The sequence below is a fragment of the Tauraco erythrolophus genome, chromosome 19 (assembly GCF_009769465.1).
Source record: "Tauraco erythrolophus isolate bTauEry1 chromosome 19, bTauEry1.pri, whole genome shotgun sequence".
Lineage (NCBI taxonomy): Eukaryota > Metazoa > Chordata > Aves > Musophagiformes > Musophagidae > Tauraco > Tauraco erythrolophus.
Genome location: NC_141483.1, coordinates 1,455,370 through 1,474,275, shown reverse-complemented (window position 1 = coordinate 1,474,275; position 18,906 = coordinate 1,455,370). Strand labels below are relative to the sequence as shown.

Sequence of the window (18,906 nt, the reverse complement as noted above, 5' to 3'; positions counted from 1 at the left end):
CATTTAAACCAATTCCCGAGGGTTGAAGGACCAGTAAAAACCTAAAAGCAGGGGCTTTAACGAGAAAAATTACTGCTTGAGGCTCTCGTCTGCTGTATTGCGTTTGTTTCAGTGTTCTTGTGCAGGAAGAACTGGTCAAATTAACCTTGTGTAGGGTCACTCGCTCATTCTTGCTTAAAAACGAGCCACCGAGCACGTCGGTCATCCAGGTCTTAGTTCATGCTAACTTGCGTGGAGATGATGGGATTTGGTCCAGACCTTCCAATAAACTTTGAATTGATGCAATAAACTCGGCAGCAGTACGGCCTACAAATTCGAGTGGGTTTTTTCCCCTCTGGATCTTCAACATTTTGTTTGGAGAGCAATGAAAATGGCAAATTGAGCTTTTTGTCTTTGGGAACTACATCCAGGCAACCAGTCGGAGAAGTGCCTACATGGGAGGACACCCAGCACGTTCAGAATGCGGTGAGGGAGTGCCGAGGGCGATACCGGTGCGCCTGGTGCTGACAGCAGCTTTCTCTGGTTTCCCCCAAAGCTTTTGTTGTTGTGCCTGGTGGTGTTGGAGCCATCCGCAGTGTCGTTGCGGGAGGTGCAGCTCCGGATGCAGAGCCCAGCTTGCTGCGGCGTTCCCCCTGCACGGCTGTGCAGCAGCAGCTTTGCTAAAGCTGTGACCTCGTGTTTTGGGTTTTTTGGATGGGACGGGCAACTGTGTGTGATGTCTGCTGTACCAGCTGGGACTCTTAGTACTCTGGTACGCCCTTACGGGGCTTCATCCTCACCAAGCACTAGGATATTTTCCCAGCCAGCTACACTTTGCGTTGCTTTCCCTCTCCGAGTTCCTTTCCAGCCTTTAGTTGTGCTTCTGTTGGAAGGAGAGGAGGAAAAGCCCTTTTCGGGAGGCTGGAGGAAAGCGTTGCGTTGGAGCAAAGCTGCAGCTGTCCAGCGTCACGCCAGCGTGGAGAGCTTCTCTTGCCCTACGCATCGGGGTGACGGTTCACCCTGGGGAGCCGGGGAAGCTGCTCACCCAGACCTGCACCTCGCAGAGCTCTCTCTGGGTGTCCGTGTTTACAGGGCTGGTATCCGTCCTTATCGGCCGGGGCCACCACCAGCCTCTCCAGAGGTGGAGCAGAGATAGCGTGACGTGGTGGGAGGAGTGGGAAAGCTTACTGGTGACTTTTTTTTTTTCCAAACTTGTTTTATTTTTTCATTCTTTTTCATAAAGAACCCAACACAAAGCCCTTTTGCCAGACCATATCTTGTACTTGTTGACCGCTGTGGTGGCCTAGAGTTTTGTGTGGGGTTTTTTTTGTTTGTTTGCTTTTGTTTTTTTTTCTTCCTTCTGACCACTGCTGAGGTTTCAGCAGTACAGAAAACCTGTACCATGCACGTGGGAGAGCCATAAATGTGTTATAAAAGCTACTCATGAGGAGCGTGCACCTGAATAGATTGCTTTGAGAGCGTCCTTTTAGTTGGGGTGGATGTCTTGGTGGTGAGAGCCTGGTAGAGGCAGAACATCTCCTCTTTGGGGAGCGAGGGGAAGGGAACTGGGCACGTCTGTGCACTTCGATGTGCTCCCGATGTTAGCAGTAGAAGCATTTAGAAGGCTGTGTGCATTTATAGATGCTTTATGCACTGTTTTCTCGGGAAACAAGCGGCTCTGTACTCCGGATGTGTTATATGTTCGGAGGAGGTGGCCTGCTGACAAGCCGAGTGGGCCCGGCTCAGCCATCGAGCCAGCAGGTCTGCTGCGCTTTGACTTAAGAACAGAAGCGGGGGGAAGCCTGAGTGGTTTCAGAGATCTTTCAGCTTGGCAGTGTTGTCGATTTTCTGGACCTGCTCGTCTGTTAAATCCGTGTGCTTCGCCAGCAGTGAGTTTTCAGAGACTCGCTGTCATGTCGGAGACGCTTCTGACCTAAAAGCAGTAACACAGACAAAACGTGCTCGTGAGATTTTCCCATTAAACCTTTCTGGCACGCGGCGTTGGTGATGAGCGCGGTGCCTTGTCCTGCACTGCAGCAGGGCGGGTCGGAATGTCTTTCTGACAAATTACCTTCTCCAAGCTCCCTTGTAGTTTTTTTTTTTTCCCTCTTCATGAAGCATGGAGAAACAAGGTCTATTTGTAAATGATGCGAAGCACAAGCGTCTTCCAGGCTTTTCCTTGCAAAGCTTTGCCCTGCACTGGGGCAGGTGTTGGGGCCAAACTAAAGTGGCAAAGCGCCGGAGAAAGGAGTGTGAAATCCAGGTTGCTTCGCTTGCTGCATCCATCTATTTGCAGGAGAGGTTTCCAGTAACACCACTCCTAAACCCTCGATATGCAGTGCTGGCTGAAGCTTGTCATGCTTGGATAACCCATGTGCAGGTAGCAGCTTGTCCCAGAAGTTGGCCTGAGAAGCTGCTGGACGGGTCTGGGTAGAAATTATCCTGTGATCTGCAGAGGCGATGGGTGCCTGAGCTGCGGGCATCCCTCCGGCTGGCAGGGATTGCAGCCTGGATCGCAGCTTCTTCCCTTAAATCTGGTCATTACTAATCTGTGCCCGTCCCAACTGCAGCCGGTTGTGGATTAATCGGCCTTTAAATAGAATTAAATCGTATTTTTTGACAGAAATCTCAGTATAGCGCTTGCTGTGTGCTCAGTTGGGTTTTGCTTGTGATTTGGTAGGTTTGGAAAAAGAGGAAGGAAAAAAGAAAAAGAGCCAAGCTGTCTGTCATGTGGAGCTTGTGGTCTGTGAGAGCAGCTGAACCAGCGTGTGATGTGCTGAACGTGGATATCGCTTAGTGCACGAGCTGGGAAAACCCTTCCCAAGCCACGCGCTTGCTTTCTCTGGGGCATTCATCTTCTGGAATTAAGTCATCGTAAAAATCCTTTTTCCTTGAACCGAGGGAGAGTAATAACCTCGAGGGGTTTGGTGTCCGCGCATCACACTGCCTGACTTCAGGCATGTGAGCTTTTGGCCTCAAGACCAATTTTCAAGTGCGTTTTGGAATTTCTCATGCATAAAAGTGAACGCAGGGATTTCACTGGCTTTCGTATCCTCAATGATTCTGAACAGAGGCCGTGCAAAGTCTCAGTTTGTGGGGAGGCGTGCCGTGAAGCACGTCGTGCACGTGGATTTCTGTAACCCAGCTGTGAGGCTGCTCTGCATGAAATATTTCAGATGTTCCCGTATCGAGGATGGGATGATGGTGACGGTGAAACCCAGTACCAAATTTCAGCGCGGATGAACTGCTCGGGCTCGGAGGATCCTGAAGCAGCACGACGAGGGGCTGGAAGCTGGTGCCGAGGTGGGGAAGGAGCTGCTGGCCGGCGCGGGCGATGCCAGGGAGGTGGCAGTGGCACACAGCCCTTTGTTGCAGGGTAAGACAGGGACTGCGGCTCCTGTCCCTGCGCCACGTGGGAATGCTGGCGGGTGCTGGCCATGCCTTCGGGGTCACCGAAGGATCGGAGAGCTTGACCTAATCCAGATAGTCTTGTCCGACTGTGGATTCTGTGTGGAAATCCTCGTGCGTCGTCCCGAGTTGGCTTGTGCCTCATGGAATGCAAGTGGAGAGCAGCGTGCTGTGGGCGGAGCGAGCCGTGCTGCTCAGGCTACATCATCTTTTTGTGCTGCCCCCGCTCCTGGTAATGAAACAAAACCCCGTGAGAGAAATTTCCATCCTCAATTAATTAAGGAAAAGATCAGCCTGATTACCCTTGTGGACTGCAGTGATTGTTCTGCATCATCTTAAAAAAAAAAATAAAGGTACGGAAAGTATTTTGATGCGTTGCTCTTACTGTGGAGCAGGCAGAGTGTAAATCCGTTGGGTATCTCCTTGTTTCTGTCTCCATCTACTGCATTGCCCAATTCTGCTTATTTTGTGTCCCTGTCCTTGGTTTCTGTTCATGCCTCTGCCTGCAGCCATCCCTGCAGTTTACTCTAAAGGGCATTTCCCAGTTGTGTGACTGGTATAAATATTTCTCTATGGCCACAGAGCCATTAACTTAGTTAACGGTACGATATCTTCCAGTGTGATGGTAAAATGAACTGAAAAAACTGGTTTCAACTTAGTTTGTGGAAGATACAATAAGAAAAATAGGTCTTAATTTCTGAGTCAGGAGAAGTCAGTGGTGTAGGAAGCAGCGAGGCTGTCATCTGCAAGGCTTCCCAGTTTTTCTCTTGCAGATTCAGGCAGGAGGATGCTCTGCAGCCGTTTGTAGTTGTGTTTCCTACCTCTTTCTGGGAAGGTACCACTTCTCTGTCTGAAAAATGCACGCGTTCAAGTGAGTTTCAATGTGCATTTGTTTTTTTCCGGTAGTTACAACCATCCCTGCCTGGTTTCACCTGTATATCCATGGCCGTGTGATGCAAGGTGGGAGTGCAGCAATCCAGGCCTGTGTCTTGGACCGCTCTGCTTTGCAGGAGGTGATGCTCTTCCACAGCCCTCCGCAGAGAAACCCTCTGGTCTCCCTGGAACCGCCATGTGCTGAACTACTGCTCCTGCATTCCTCTCCCCGTGGGAGGGAACGGGCTGTCGGGGAGCCCTGAGCAGATGCAGGAACAGGACTCGCTCTCTTTAATTGGGGAAGTGCCTCCTGGATGTGTTGCTTTGCGCTCCATCTGCCACGTTACGAGTTTCTCTTGTCTTGCTCTTTTCTCGATAGATCAGGATGGAAATGTTTATCCTCGTCGTCTTGCTGAGAAAACTTGGGAGTGGATACGAAGCCCGCTGTTTATCTGGTGGTGTGCCGGTGCTAAGCTGTAAGGTGATGCTGGGCTGGCTGAGTTTGGTAGGATGGCCAGGACAGCCAGGATGGAGACGTTCAGGGATGGTTGATAACACGTGTTTTGCTACAGCGCCCTTCAGTTCTTGGACTGTGAGTTGTGATTTGGTCCTTGAGCTGTTTTTTTACACTACAGTAGAAGTGTGCTGGCGCCTCCAGACCAACACATTCATCTATCTCATCCTTTTTGGATCTCCTGGTGTGTTGGAGGGTGCCGTGAGATGTTGAGTTTGTGCTGCAAGGGTGCAGTGTTTGCTTCTGACTGTATTGGACTGGGTTTTGGCTGTGATCTGCAGCACTGATGCACAAGCCTGGATTCATAATTTCTTTGAGATTTGACAGCCAAAAAGCGATTCCGAGCTCCTGGCTCTTCAAATGCAGCATGGTGGTGGAGCTCACTGGGGAAGCTCCTCGAAGTGTCTGTCTGCCAGCTCCAGAAATGGACCTGGGATTTGTGCCCAGCTTCGTGCAATGCACATAGTGGCAGCGTTGCTCTAAGGCTCTAAGATCTCTCTACCTCACATCGAGACTCGAAAAACCCCCCAAACCACAAATAATTCCACTCTCTTCTGTGATAGTTTGTGACTTTTCCTTTTCAAGCTCTTCATGTTTTTATTTTCTCCCTGAATCCTTCATAACGGAAGACAAGCCGGGAGCATCCCTGATGGCAGCGAACCGCTCAGCTCTGTCCCTGTGCCGTGTTGATCGTCCCAGCTGAAGCGCATGATCTGCAGGAATCGGCCGTCACGGTGATGCCGATGGTGTTGGGGAGGCTGTTTCTGGACCTACACTTGAAACTCAAACGTGGACAGTGAAACTTCCTTGCAAACTTCAGCTGTCCATTGTGAGCTGTAACCAAGTAATCATTGAGAGGAGCGGAAAAAAAAACAAACCCAAGAAAATTGCACAGCAACAGCAGGAGATTTTCCTGTAAAGGCTGTTTAAATTAGAAAATATTTCCCGGTTGGTAAATGAACATGCCCACATTTTACTTGTGGTGTAACTGCAGGATGGAAAGATCTGCTGGAATTGGAAAGACGAGAACACGTGAGTCTCTAAGTGACGCTTCTGTTGTGCTTCGCCGAGGCCGTCACGGGGAGGTGGCTGCGGCTGTCGGTGCGGGGATGAGTTTGAGCCCTGCGGAACGTTCACACCGGAAAGCAGCACGACCATAAGAGCAATAAAATGAGAATTTAGCATTAAAGTGTGGAATCAGGTGTGCTGGATGCTGAGGCTTACAGAAGGCAAATGGTGTTGAGATTATAGGAGAAAGATCTGTAGGAAGAGAGGGCGAGCGTGTTGCAGGGGGTCCTTTTCCTGGGGATAACTTAAGCTGTGTTTGTGTTTGGATTTTTCTGCGAAGGTGCCTAGTGCTGCGGAATGATGCTGGGAACCCTTGAGCAGGCAGTAGTGGCCCTTCCAGCTTAGGAGAGAAGCCTCAGGTCAGTGTCTGCATAGGATCCTGCGGAGATTTTTGTGGATAAGCTGATATGGAGAGCTGTGCGCTTGCCCGCCTGAGCGTTCTTAGCACCCTCGTGAAGCTGGGTGCTCCTAGCAAGGATGTAGCATGACAAGGTCCCTGCACGTGTCCTACCCGCTCTGCTCGATTGAACCAAAGTAGCTCGTGAGCTGCCTGGGTCTCAAAATGGACCTCCTTGTTGCTCAGGCTGAGTGCTGTGCAGAGTAGTCTTGGTTCCCTGCTGGGATTCTTTGCCTGATCCCATCTGAGCTGGTAGAAGAGGAGAATGCTGAGTTTTAGGGTTGACGAGGCCGCCCGGAAACGGCCTTGAGCCTTGCTGGTAGGAAGGAAATCTCAGCAGAGAAATCCCCCTGGCATCCATCGTGCGTGCTTGCTTTACGTGAACGGTGCTTGGGAGCAGAGCATGAGCTGGGGCTGCTTCTTGCTGCGTCCTGTTAACTTCCAGCAGAGTTACTTCCAAAATCCACATGAGCAACACCTTTCCGGCACCTGAAGCTAAATCTTTGGCTGTTGTAAAACCAAAGCTGTGGAGCTAGTAGGTGAAAAAAACATTTTATTTTCTACTTTTTCACCTTCTTCTCTTTTGCTCTGTTGATAAATCTGTCTTCTGAGCTCTTACAAAGGAATTCCATTGTTTTGTACACAGCAAGATTTCTTACAGTCGTTGAAAAGCGGGAGCATCTCTCACTGGCGTTCCGAGCAGCCTCGTGTAGCTCAAGTATTCCTTCAGAACTGGAAAACGGGTCTTTAAACCGTGATTTGCTGTTCTTTTATTGCGCTACAGCGTGTGGCTGATCTGTCAGGCTGCAGAATATGAGCTGCTGAAATTTAGACGCCAGGAGTTTTATACTGAAGGCCTTTTTAAAGTAACTGATGCTGATAAGTTGTCTTGTCAAGCTCTGTATGTTTAGATTTGTGGTGTTAAAGTAGCTGAAACAGCTTGTCCAGTCAAAAAAAAAATGATGCTGCAAATAATATTTTAAAACCAAGAAGATCTTTGAAGGCTTTTGCGAAATTTGGCATTCTGCAAAGTGCTGTGCTAGAAGAGCTTTTCTGGACTTGTGGGTAGGGTGCCTGAGTGATGATGCTGATGTGCAATTTCTGTTGCTGCGTCCTACGTGCTGTCGAAATCAAAAAAGCAAAGACAACTGTGTTCAGTGCAGCATCTTCGGGTAGCTTTGGCAAAATCTGTGCAGATTTGGGACCTGTGCGCCCAGAGCAGGTCTGACAGCTGAAATAGGGACCTGCTGACATCACGATAAAGAATAGAGTAAAAAAATCTCCGTTCTGATGATCCTAATATATCTGTGAGCAGCACCGTTCCTGCCACAACAGTGATTTTGGGAATGAATCATGACATCCATCTCCTTGGTTCGTGGTGGTTTTTGTCTGGAGCCATGTGCCCGGGCTGTGCAGCCCTCGGCACGGGAGCCTGCGCCTCCGTTAACGGCGCAAGGCTTGCGTGGAGTGTGCTCCGGTGCTTTGGGGATCTCGCCGCTGTGCTCCGGGGGAAGGGGTTATAGTCACCCAGGATGTTAGCTTTAGGCCAGCTCTCCCTGCTTTTTAACACTTGCAGGTATATATTTTTTATTTTTTTAGCTCATGTTTGGCTCCTCTCACCACGTTTTTCAGCAAGGACTAGATGCAAGGCGGTCATCTTCCATCTTCTCCCGTGCATACCTATAATTTTGTGTCTCTGAAGGCAAATCCGATTGATAAGCTTTGTGAGGGAGCAGCTAAAAAAAAAAAACAAACCAGAAATTCAGCACCGTCCACTGCCGTGTGATTTTACGTCTTACGTCCACGTTTAACCTCCTTCCAGCTTTTTTGCAGCCTGCCCACGTGCTCTCCCATATGTGCAGCGCTCAGATTATTGCAGAAAGTGGAGAATCAGGGAAATCTGCCTGGATCACATTATGCAATCGTTGAGCTGCAAGCGGCGAATAAGCAGATCCGTCTGACCACGAGTCCTTCTGAAGGGCACCTCTTATTTTTTGCCTGCATGCGGAGAGAGGAGATGGCTTGTTGGCTCGGGGCTGGGTCAGACGCCTGCTTCGTGTGTGGGTGCTGATTGATAGGAATTGATTTCCCATGCAGATTGGGACGGGAAGGTGGCTTGAAGAACAAAAAGCTGTACCGAAACAGTTTTCCTGAGTAGGAGAGCGAGGCTGCTTAATATGACTTCCATGATTTAGTGAAGTCACCTTGGAGACCTTTGTTTTGCGTAGAAGAGAAAATCATTTTAGTGATTCTCTCAAGGTGGGAATCAGTCCCTCCTGGGAATACGTAAGTACGTGCTGCATCACGAGGAGGATGACTTTGGAAATGCAAATCAGTGCTTGATTTAATTTGGAACCAAGTTCACCCCCCCTCACCCCTGCAAGGATGCATAACCACGCTGTAGGTTGGATCTGAACTTAACCTGCAGTGCTGCGAGACATGAACCAGAAATCCTCAGGAGGTACCAAGAGGATTTCCTTTCTGTGCCTCCATGTCGAGCATGGATGCAGCCCTCGGTTAAATCTGTTCTGCAAAAAGGTGTCAGGGCTGAGCAGGTGAGAGAAGTCCTTGGAATACCGTAGCTGGGGATTTGGGGATTTGAGTTCATGTTCAGCCTGAATGGCTTCCTTCTGCATAACATGCAACCCCAGCAATAAGTTTGGTAGTAAGTATCTCTCTGAATTGCTGCCTGTTCTCCCCGGTAAGCACTGCATCTCCATCCCATAATGAACTTCATCTTTCTGAAAACAACTCTAGGCTATGCCTGTTAAACCTCCTTCAAGACACCTAGAGGCTCCTGCCTGGTGATGCTTTCCTTGGGGAGCAAGAGCCAAGGTCTTGCTCTCCCATTGCATCAGCATGTGGAGCAGGGCCAGAGGTTTAGGAAGCCCATTGTGAGCCGTGGTGGCTTTTACAGATCATAGAATCACAGAATGGTTTGGGTGGGAAGGGACCTTGAAGATCATCAAGTTCCAACCCCCCTGCCATGGGCAGGGACACCTTCCACTACACCAGGTTGCTCAAAACCTCATCCAGCCTGACCTTCAATGTTTCCAGGGATGGGGCATCTACCACCTCTCTGGGCAACCTGTGCCAGTGTCTCACCACCCTCATTGTAAAAATTTTCTTCCTTAGATCTAATGGAAATCTCCCCTCTTTCAGTTTAAAGCCATTACTCCTTGACCTGTCACAACAGGCCCTGCTAAAAAGCCCCTCTCCAGCTTTCTTGTAGCCCCTTTAGGTACTGGAACATGCTGGAAGGTCTTCTCGGAGCCTTTTCTTCTCCAGGCTGAACAGCCCCAACTCTCTCAGCCTGTCTCCAGAGCAGAGGTGCTCCAGCCCTTAGATCATCTTCGTGGCCTCCTCTGGCCCCGCTCCAACAGCTCCATCTCCTTCTGCTGTTGGGGACCCCAGGGCTGAACGCAGCACGGCAGGGTGGGTCTCATGAGAGCAGAGCAGAGGGGCAGAATCCCCTCCCTCAACTTCCTATGACAGCATCGTCCTGCTCCTGCGTCCTGCATCCACCCAGGATGGTCACTTGGACTCAGGGGGATTTAGGGTCTTTTAAACTCTCCTTGGACCTTTGACTGCTTATGTGGGTGGAGATGCTGGGTGAGATTAAACCGTGCCGTGGGAAGCGATAGCCGGCAGCAGAAGGGAGGAAAACACGGAAGAACTGAATTTTCCAAGTGTTAACGATGTCTGTTCTACATCATCTCTTTAACGAGGTTGGTTGTATGGACAAGCTGGGAAGGATCCCACCTTGCTGCGCAGTGTAAGTGCAGGGTGGTGAGTGGTCTGTGGGTGCTGGGGGGAGCTTGGAAAGTTCGTGACCCGTTAGGACCCAGAAATGGCCCAATGACAAGTGTATTTATTGTAGTCTCGCTTTCTGGGGAGGGATAGGTAGTATGGTACAGAGGAGTGGAAAGGGTGTCAAGGTGGGTGAGGAATGAGGAATTAGGGGTGGGTGTGCAGCAGAGCGGAACGGGATGGGAAAGGGGGTGGACAAATAACAGTAAAAAGTGGAATATGGGTGGTAAAAGATAGAAAGATACAATAAGGATTGAGGAGAACACTCTGGATTCATCCTGTCCAAAGGAGTTGGCTTCCAGGTGCTGCTGAGCCCCTCCTGGCTGGAGGGATGTGGGGGTTACAGCCTCTGTACCCCCCTAGATGGAGAACACACAGCCCCCAGGATGGCAGCAAGGCAGCGGAGGCTGATGGCTGCTATGCTTGCCCTGGCATCAGCGGGGGCTTGTATGGCATCGGCTGGGCCGGCGCTGGCTGGTCTGAGTGTGTCTGCTGGACTGGTGGAAACCTTGAGGACTTGCTGGCTTGATCCTTACAGAGCTATTTTAGGTGTCTGCAATGCAGCAGTGGGCGAAGAGGCAGTTTTGGAACTACTTGGGCATTTATCTTTGTGCCCAAGTGCTTTTAAAACTCCTAGTCTTTGCCTTTTTTTAAAACGAGTGACTTTAGGTGCTTCTGAAAGCACTGTTAAGCCATGGTTTACGTAGCGGCTGTCGGTTTCTGCGTGGCTCTTCCACAGCTTGTATGCTCTGAGAAGACCAAGCGTCTCTCTGCGTGCGAGAAGGCAGCTCTCAGCCGACGCAACACCCGCTGCCACCTTGACATGACCAAGCATGGGACCCGCTGCTCTCCTGGGGCAGAAAGAGGAAAACTAATCAATAAAAAATAATAAAATCAGGTGAACATTTCAGCTTTGTTAAAGCTAAAAGCCCCATGGAGAGCTAAGAACGTCTGAAGACGTGGAGATGCTTTCATGGTGGAGATCGTGGATGCTGGAGGGGTCATCGCTTTGGAGCAACCTGCTGTGCCCAGTCCCTGGCTGGGACCAGCAGAACTGGGCTGTGGGGCAGGCACATGCTGTGCTCTCGTCTGGGCTGGGGGGCTTTGGTCCCTAGACGTGAAATCTGGGGATGGGGCTGTAAGCATGGGATGGTGGTTGGTCAAGGCTGCTGCTGGGTAGGTTCTCCCTGGTTTGCCCAGCTGGGGTGGAAGGAGGGTTAGTTCTTCGGGAGGTCAGCCCCAGGAGCACCTCCTGCTCATCCGGGTGAGCCTAATGAAGCATCAAGCAATTTTTTTTTTGGGTAGTAAAGGTGTTTTAACAGCTGGAGAGGAGTTGCACTGCTCTGGTTTGCTTTTCAAATGGAGATCGTTGCGTGCAAGGTCGTACTGCACCTCGGTGAAAGACACGGATTGAAGGGAGAGGACACAGAGAGCCACCAAATATGAGATGCTGGAGATGGGGTAGTAGGGAGAAGGGAGAAAAGCAGCAATGCCAGTGAGATGAGAAAGGCCGGTGGGGTGCAGTTGGTAATTCTACTTTTGGGGCAATCAGAAGTGATCGGTGCGGCAGGATGCGAAACCAGCAGCCGAAATGCCGGGGGTGATGTTCGTATGAGGGAACGAGCTCGATCCAAACGCCGCAGCCCTGTCCTTGTTTTTCTGTTCGAGGAGCTTGTCTGACTTTGGTGACTGTGTGCTCTCTGCCTGCTCGGGATGTTTCCCTGGATCCCTGCTGCACGGGAGGGTGCTTCGGTGAGGTTTTGGGGACAGGCTGGGTGCAGAGGGACTGACTCTTTCTTTTCCTCTGTTCCTGTGCAGGACACAGGCGGAAATGGCCCACACGTGTCGCGGGACCATCAACCTGTCCACGGCTCATATCGATACGGAGGACTCTTGTAACATCGTGCTTTCCAACGGGGGAAGGACATACCACTTGAAGGCAAACTCGGAAGTGGAGAGGCAGCGCTGGGTCACGGCCCTGGAGCTGGCCAAAGCCAAAGCCATCCGCATGAGGAACAACCAGTCAGGTAAAGTGCGTCTTAGCGTGCGAACGCGCAACTGGATCCTTGTTGAAACCTCCTTGTAAGCCTGCCCATCTGTGCTTGCTAAATTGTGCAGAAACCCCGGCAGATACTATTTCATGTGCAATTAAAAATAGTTGATGGTTTCACAGAGGCACGAAGGGCTTTAAACAACCCTCTGTGCACCAAACGTCGTCTCATCTGGTCGTGCAGCATTGAGCGAGTTGTTGAAGCTCCTGGTAGTGACTGTAAATTGTAGAGAGCCAGTAAAAATGAGCTAATGGTGCTTCTTCTGGAAGGCAGATGTATGTGCCTTTCTCCTGGAGACTTTGTGTTGGTCCATGTGGACGGGGAATGCTGCAGGAGGCACTAGGTGCAGTGGTCGCTGGCACTGCACGGACCGCCAGTTCACAACTGGTGCCAGAGCTGGGCCTTTCTTATTCACCCATAGCTTCGGGTAGTTTGGTAGATGAACGACGGACATTTAGTTGAGCAGTCTCTCTCTCTCTCTCTCTCTCCACGTGTTTCTCCTTCTCCCCCTGCACACACTACGCTGAGGTGTGGTGTTTATCAGCATGTGTTTGGGCCAGCTGCATTGTGCGAAGCTGTTGGAGCCCCGTGCCTGTTGGGTGGCTCCTCCCCAGAGCGTCCTTTTTACCGCTCGGCTGTGTAACGGGTTCGTTAGGTGCTTAAGAAAATGCCCGGAATATTCCAGAAAGGGAATGTGTGATGGTGAGACCTGGGAAAGCCGTGGTAAGGTGTGTGTTGCACAGCTGTGGTTCGGTGCTGACGTAGCGTCTCACTGTCCTGGTCTGGGTTTGGACTTTGGGACGCCTGCGGATGCTGCTCTGCACTGTCGACTGCAGAGGATACGTATCCGTAGGGAAAAGTGTTCGTGAAGCTTCGCTTTCAGAGTCGCCACCAAGGAAAGCTGTGGTTGGTTCAGTGCATCGAGAAGGACCTGTGCTTCCCCAGGGCCACCGCTGCTGCGTGTGCAGCATAACCGTAGCGTGCTGTGGCGTGGCCGCAGGGCGCAGCTCTCCGTCTGAGTGGCGGTGGAGGCTGTGCGGATGGCGACCGCTTTTCCAACACTATTGCCTTGAGAAAACACACTGTCGAAGTTAGTGTCACCGTGGCTTTGGAAGACAATACATGAACTTCTTTGTCTGTGTACCAGTGGGACGGTGATGGGATGCTGGCTGCCGGTGCGGGATGCCGGCTGGCCGGGGCAGTGCGCCGGGAGGGTCTGTGCTTACCGTAATGTTTGGCAGAGAGCAGCAGAGTGGCAGAGTGCCAACGGTTTGATTTGCAGGACAATAAGCCCCCAGTCCTGGATTAACGTGGGCTGGTTTTTGTATTAATTAGCCATCCCACAGGGTCATGCAGAAGTTGGTTAGTGTGTGAGCCACTTACCCGTTTCCCATAATTATTTCAGTGTCGGGGCTGTAGCGTGTGTGGATTTAATTATGTAAAGTGCCATGGACCCTCTGTCCCGTAACATTGCAGCTCTGGAGCGTGTGTAAACACTAACAGAGAGTACAGCTGACTGAGGAGAGGATTCCGGTTCTGCCTGGCAGAGAGTGGCACTGTGCCGGGTCGTGGCTGTGGCGAGCTCACCCCTGGGCACGACGGCTGCGGGTCCAGTGAACATCACGTTCTCCATAGCGGGAAGTGAGTCCTTTGGCCGAGCAGGTATTTGGGAAAGGATCTCGCATGCAGCAGAGGTCGGTGCCTGCCTTTGCCTTTGCCTTCCCAAACGTGGGGCCGTGGCGATGCGAGAGCGGCGCGGGCAGCAGCGGCTGAGCTCCCCGCCAGCCCCGGGGCTGCAGGAGGATGTCGGCGGTGCTGCCTCCGGAGTCACGCGCCGTTCGTTATTTTGGTTTGTGTCTTTACATAAAAATAGCAAACGCAGAGACTTCCTGTCTTCAGACACTGGACGTGCTGACTTCCCAGCTCCAGCGAGCTCAGGCTGTGGTTTCAGGGTAAGGCCAGTGCGGAGGCAGTGCTGGTTTTGGGTCTGGATGCTCGTTCTTGCGCTGCCTCGCAGTTGTGCTGACTCAGCTCTTTGCAGGGCACTGCTGTGATCCAGGCTAGGGAGCTGAGAGGAGATAAAAACTCAAACTCTTGTTTTTCCAGGCTTTTCTTTCTGGTCTGAGGGGACAAGACACTGTTAATTAATCAAAAAAAAAAAAAAAAGCTTGACCTCTTTTTGGAGATGTTTTAAAGATGAGCTGCTGAACATAAAACGTGCTCAAGTGTAAGCTGGGGTTCTCTGTTAGCTTGTGTCTGCACAAATCAGTGGTCCCTCACTGCTTCCCTGGCGTTTGAGATTTGATGAGGTGCAGGACTGGCAGATCGGGTTAAACTGGGAGACTGTTCTGGGGTTGATGAAAAGAGTCTTTTCCCCCAGTAGCTCTCTTGCAATAAACAGATACGAAAGTGTTTTAGCTTGACTGCTGCCTCGCTTGGGCTGTGCACGGAGAGGTGCTAGTGACAGGACACGGGGCAATGGCTTTAAACTGGAAGAGGGGAGATTTCGATGGGATCTAAGGAAGAAATTTTTCACTCTCAGGGTGGTGAGGCACTGGACCAGGTTGCCCAGAGAAGCTGTGGCTGCCCCATCCCTGGAAGTGTTCAAGGCCAGGTTGGATGAGGCTTTGGGCAACCTGGTATAGTGGAGGGTGTCCCTGCCCATGGCAGGGGGGTTAGAACTGGATGGTCTTGAAGGTCCCTTCCAATCCAAACCATTCCATGATTCTGCGCTGTTTTCACAGGACTGATTTTAATTTCCATTTTGAAGAAATAGCAAAACCTATTACCCAAACCAAGTGTGAGATGGGAGACTTTGCTGTTCCCTCTCATGCTGAACTGATGGAGCTCTGCTTTCCGCTCTCCCTGGTGACTATTTTGGTAACGAGCCGTGAGCTGGGACACGAGTAAGTACTGACAGATGTCAGGTGAGAAAGCTCACTGTCCTCATCCTGCTTCTCTGCCGAGGAACCTGCCTCATGATCCTGCGTGGTTTAGTGGCAGAAAGTGAGAGTAGAGCTGAGCTGCTGTCTAAGCTCTCGCCTCAATTACCACGTGGTGCTTAATTCCTCTAAAATAAATGTGTAGTGTAATGTTAGGACAGAAGGGTCCCTGACCCATCGGGCGGGTCACCTCTAGCCTCTGCTCAGCCAAATCTGGCATTTCTGTTTCTAGTTGGATTTATAAAGCGTTGATGAAGTCATCGTAAACTTGATTTGCCCTCGTGGTACCCAGCTCTGTCATCCCATGGAAGGAGCAGCCATGTACTCAGTGCAGCCCTGGGCTCTTTGTCTGTCCTGAAAATCAGATTTCTGTAATCGCCCTCTGTTCGCGTTACTATAAGCTCTTGAATAATTCAGTCTTCTCCACTTACCATATTGTACCCGCATCACTTGTTGGATTTTTGTCACCTTGTGCGTTGGCCTCTTGAGAACTTCGACTTTGCAGAGTGGCAGCAGCAGCAAAGAAACACTGGGGTGGGCAGCAGGTCGAGGGAGGGGATTCTGCCCACTGCTCTGCTCTTGGGAGACCCCCGTGCAGTGCTGTGTTCAGCTCTGGGGTCCCCAACATCAGAAGGACATGGAGCTGCTGGAGTGGGTCCAGAGGAGGCCACAGAGATGATGCGAGGGCTGGAGCACCTCTGCTCTGGAGACAGGCTGAGAGAGTTGGGGCTGTTCAACCTGGAGAAAAAAAGGCTGCGGTGAGACCTTCCAGCACCTTCCAGTACCTAAAGGGGCTACAGGAAAGCTGGAGAGGGGCTTTAGACAAGGGTGTGTAGTGACAGGACAAGGGGCAATGGCTTTAAACTGGAAGAGGGGAGATTTAGATTGGACATAAGGAAGAGATTTTTTTACACTGAGGGTAGTGAAACACTGGACCAGGTTGCCCAGAGGAGCTGTGGCTGCAAGGCCAGGTTGGATGAGGCTTTGGGCAGCCTGGTGTAGGGGAAGGTGTCCCTGCCCATGGCAGGGGGGTTGGAACTAGATGATCTTGAAGGTCCCTTCCAACCCAAACCATTCCATGGTTCTATCTTCTAGGAAATTCAAGTGACAGGAAGAAAAAAAATGTCATTACCTGTTTTCATTGCTTTTAGAGTGTGTCTCATCAGCCTGGGATTTTTTCTTAACTCCTGAAGTTTGCGGGCCTTGAGATGGGAGGCCCAGGGGGGCGAGTACTTAATCACGTTTTCCCAATATCTGCAGCTGATGAGATCCTGATGGGTGGACGTTCAGCTGAAATGGGCTGTAAACAGTCGGAGATCTGCACAGCCTCCAGCTGCTCCCTTCTTCCCACTGCTGCCTGGCCAAGGAAATGGGAGGAGGATGGGGGGAATTTTTAGGATTTTTTCAGTATTTCGCAAGCCAGGACTTCCCTCCACCCCCCCCCTCCACCCCCCCCTTTTTTTTTTTATTGCTAATCTGGTTTTAATTCTTTTGTTACTGTTTTCCACGTCACTCGCATGTTGGGATGGAGAGAAATACACTCACCTCCTCGTTTTGGTGCTGGTCTTTCCCTTGTCTCCCAGGTGCAATATGATGTTATGTGTCATTCTGTTGCAGATGTAATCCATGATAATCGCTTATAGCCAAGGAACGCAGAAAAAGGTACTTACATAACACCACAAATTAAACGTTAGGAGCGGGGAGCTCAGTGGAGACTGCAGTATGTGGGCCATCGCCACTGCTGCAGCCTCGTTTTTCCAGAGCGAGCGACGGAGCTGTGCCGCTGCCGCCTCTTTTTTCCGGAATGAGTGACGGAGCTGTGCCCCTGCCGCCCGTTCTGCGTGGCCGCTTGCTCAGCATTGGCGTCGTGTTGATGGAAGGGGCTTTGTTGTGCAACAGCAGCAGCGAAAGGCAAGGGAAAGACTGGCCAAACGCTCCAAGATGATCTTCTAGTGTAAAAAAAACCCAACAATTCGGTATGGAGAGGTGTGGGGCAAGTAGTACGTGTCAGCGTTGCAAAGAAGTAGGGTGGAAAACACTGTCCCAGCTCACGGTGCTCTCCACTTCTGCAGGACATGCTCATGCCTGCCTGGCACCACCGGTACGTCCCCACCGCCGCCCGTGGCCTGTGCTGCTGCCGGGGGAGCAGGAGGGGAGGGGGCAAACCTGGCGCTTCGCTCTCCAGGCGCTTTTATGCTCTTGGCAGACGTGTGGCACGAGCTCCCGGAGCGTGTTTCAGGGTTCCTAAAATACCGCTGCAGGAGTCGGCGCGCGTCGGCTGCACACGGTGAGCCGGGACCGAGCGTGCCGCCTCTCTCCGCGCAGCGGCTTTTCGGGCTCCTGCTTGTACTCCGTGTTAATAAACCACCGGAAAATAAATAACTGAAGGTGTCCGTGCAGAGGAGCGAAGGGGACGAGGGTTTGGGCAGCGGCTGCGGCAGCAGGAGCGTGGCAGCGGTGGGCGGGAGCTTCTCCCACGCAGGGGCTCGGAAGGATGCTTCTGCCGGAGGAGGGGGGACGGGATGTGCGACACGAAGATATCTCTTGGTGATGAAGACCCGAGATGCTGGGTGTGAATTCAGCCAACTTCGGGTCTGTGAGGTGTCCCTGACGCTGTGATTTCCAGAATTTTTGGAGTGAAATGTTGTGTTCACAGAGATCTTAAAGGAAACCTTTGAGTATTTTAAATATGATTATGTTAAATTATAACCCACTTTATTCCTTTTTAGCTACAAATCTGTTAACGCCACGGCGGCTCCTGTGCAGCTGGCGTCGGGGTGAGGGATGCCACTGCGGTGGCTTGTGGATCGCTTTCAAGTGGGTAGAAATCTGCTGGTGCAGCCATGCTGCGTGGGGCCACATGAGCCCCTCGGGCCCCTGCTTTCCTCTGTAGAGCTGGCAGGGTCGGGCAAGGGGGAGGAAAAGGCACTTTTTTTGGCTGAGCTGATGTTAGGAAGAGTTTGGTGCAAGTACACTGGGAGGAAAAATCCTTCTTGGTCCTTACTTGGTCTTGCATCGTGGCTGTAGGAGCTGGGAGGTTGGGCAAAATTAGGGGGAGAAAGTATCCTGTTGTAGTAATAGGGATCAGTGCTGTTCTTCCCTTGGCGAGTTGAAGAGCAAATGCAAATGGATCGGGGCAATCCCAAGCACAGATACAGCCTGGGAGGAGAATGGATGGAGAGCAGCCCTGAGGAGAAGGACTTGGGGGTGCTGGGTGATGAGAAGCTCAACATGAGCTGGCACCATGCGCTGGCAGCCCAGAAAGCCAACCGTGTCCTGGGCTGCATCCAAGGCAGCGTGGGCAGCAGGGCGAGGGAGGGGATTCTGCCCCCTGCTCTGCTCTGTGAGACCCCCCTGCAGTGCTGCGTTCAGCTCTGGGGTCCCCAACATCAGAAGGAGATGGAGCTGTTGGAGCGGGTCCAGAGGAGGCCACAGAGATGATCTGAGGGCTGGAGCACCTCTGCTATGGAGACAGGCTGGGAGAGTTGGGGCTGTTCAGCCGGGAGAAGAGAAGGCTGCGGTGAGACCTTCCAGCACCTTCCAGTACCTAAAGGGGCTACACGAAAGCTGGAGAGGGGCTTTGGACACGGGCGTGAAGTGACAGGACAAGGGGCAATGGCTTTAAACTGAAAGAGGGGAGATTTCGATGGGATCTAAGGCAGAAATTCTTCCCTCTGAGGGTGGTGAGGCACTGGCACAGGTTGCCCAGAGAAGCTGTGGCTGCACCATCCCTGGAAGTGTTCAAGGTCAGGCTGGATGAGGCTTTGGGCAACGTCGTGTAGTGGAGGGTGTCCGTGCCCATGGCAGGGGGGTTGGAACTGGATGATCTTGAAGGTCCCTTCCAACCCAAACCATTCGATTTTT

At 51.6% G+C, this 18,906-nt stretch overlaps 1 protein-coding gene across 3 annotated transcripts in view; it reads left to right on the top strand.

Moving 5' to 3' along the window:
* Positions 1-18,906, top strand: part of OSBP2 (oxysterol binding protein 2) — a 114,961-nt gene that overhangs the window by 16,244 nt on the left and 79,811 nt on the right. For all 3 annotated transcript variants that reach the window (XM_086623825.1, XM_086623824.1, XM_086623823.1), the window contains one exon: positions 11,868-12,076. In XM_086623825.1, coding sequence (XP_086479951.1) covers positions 11,868-12,076 — 209 coding nt within the window. The remainder of the gene's footprint in view (positions 1-11,867; positions 12,077-18,906) is intronic.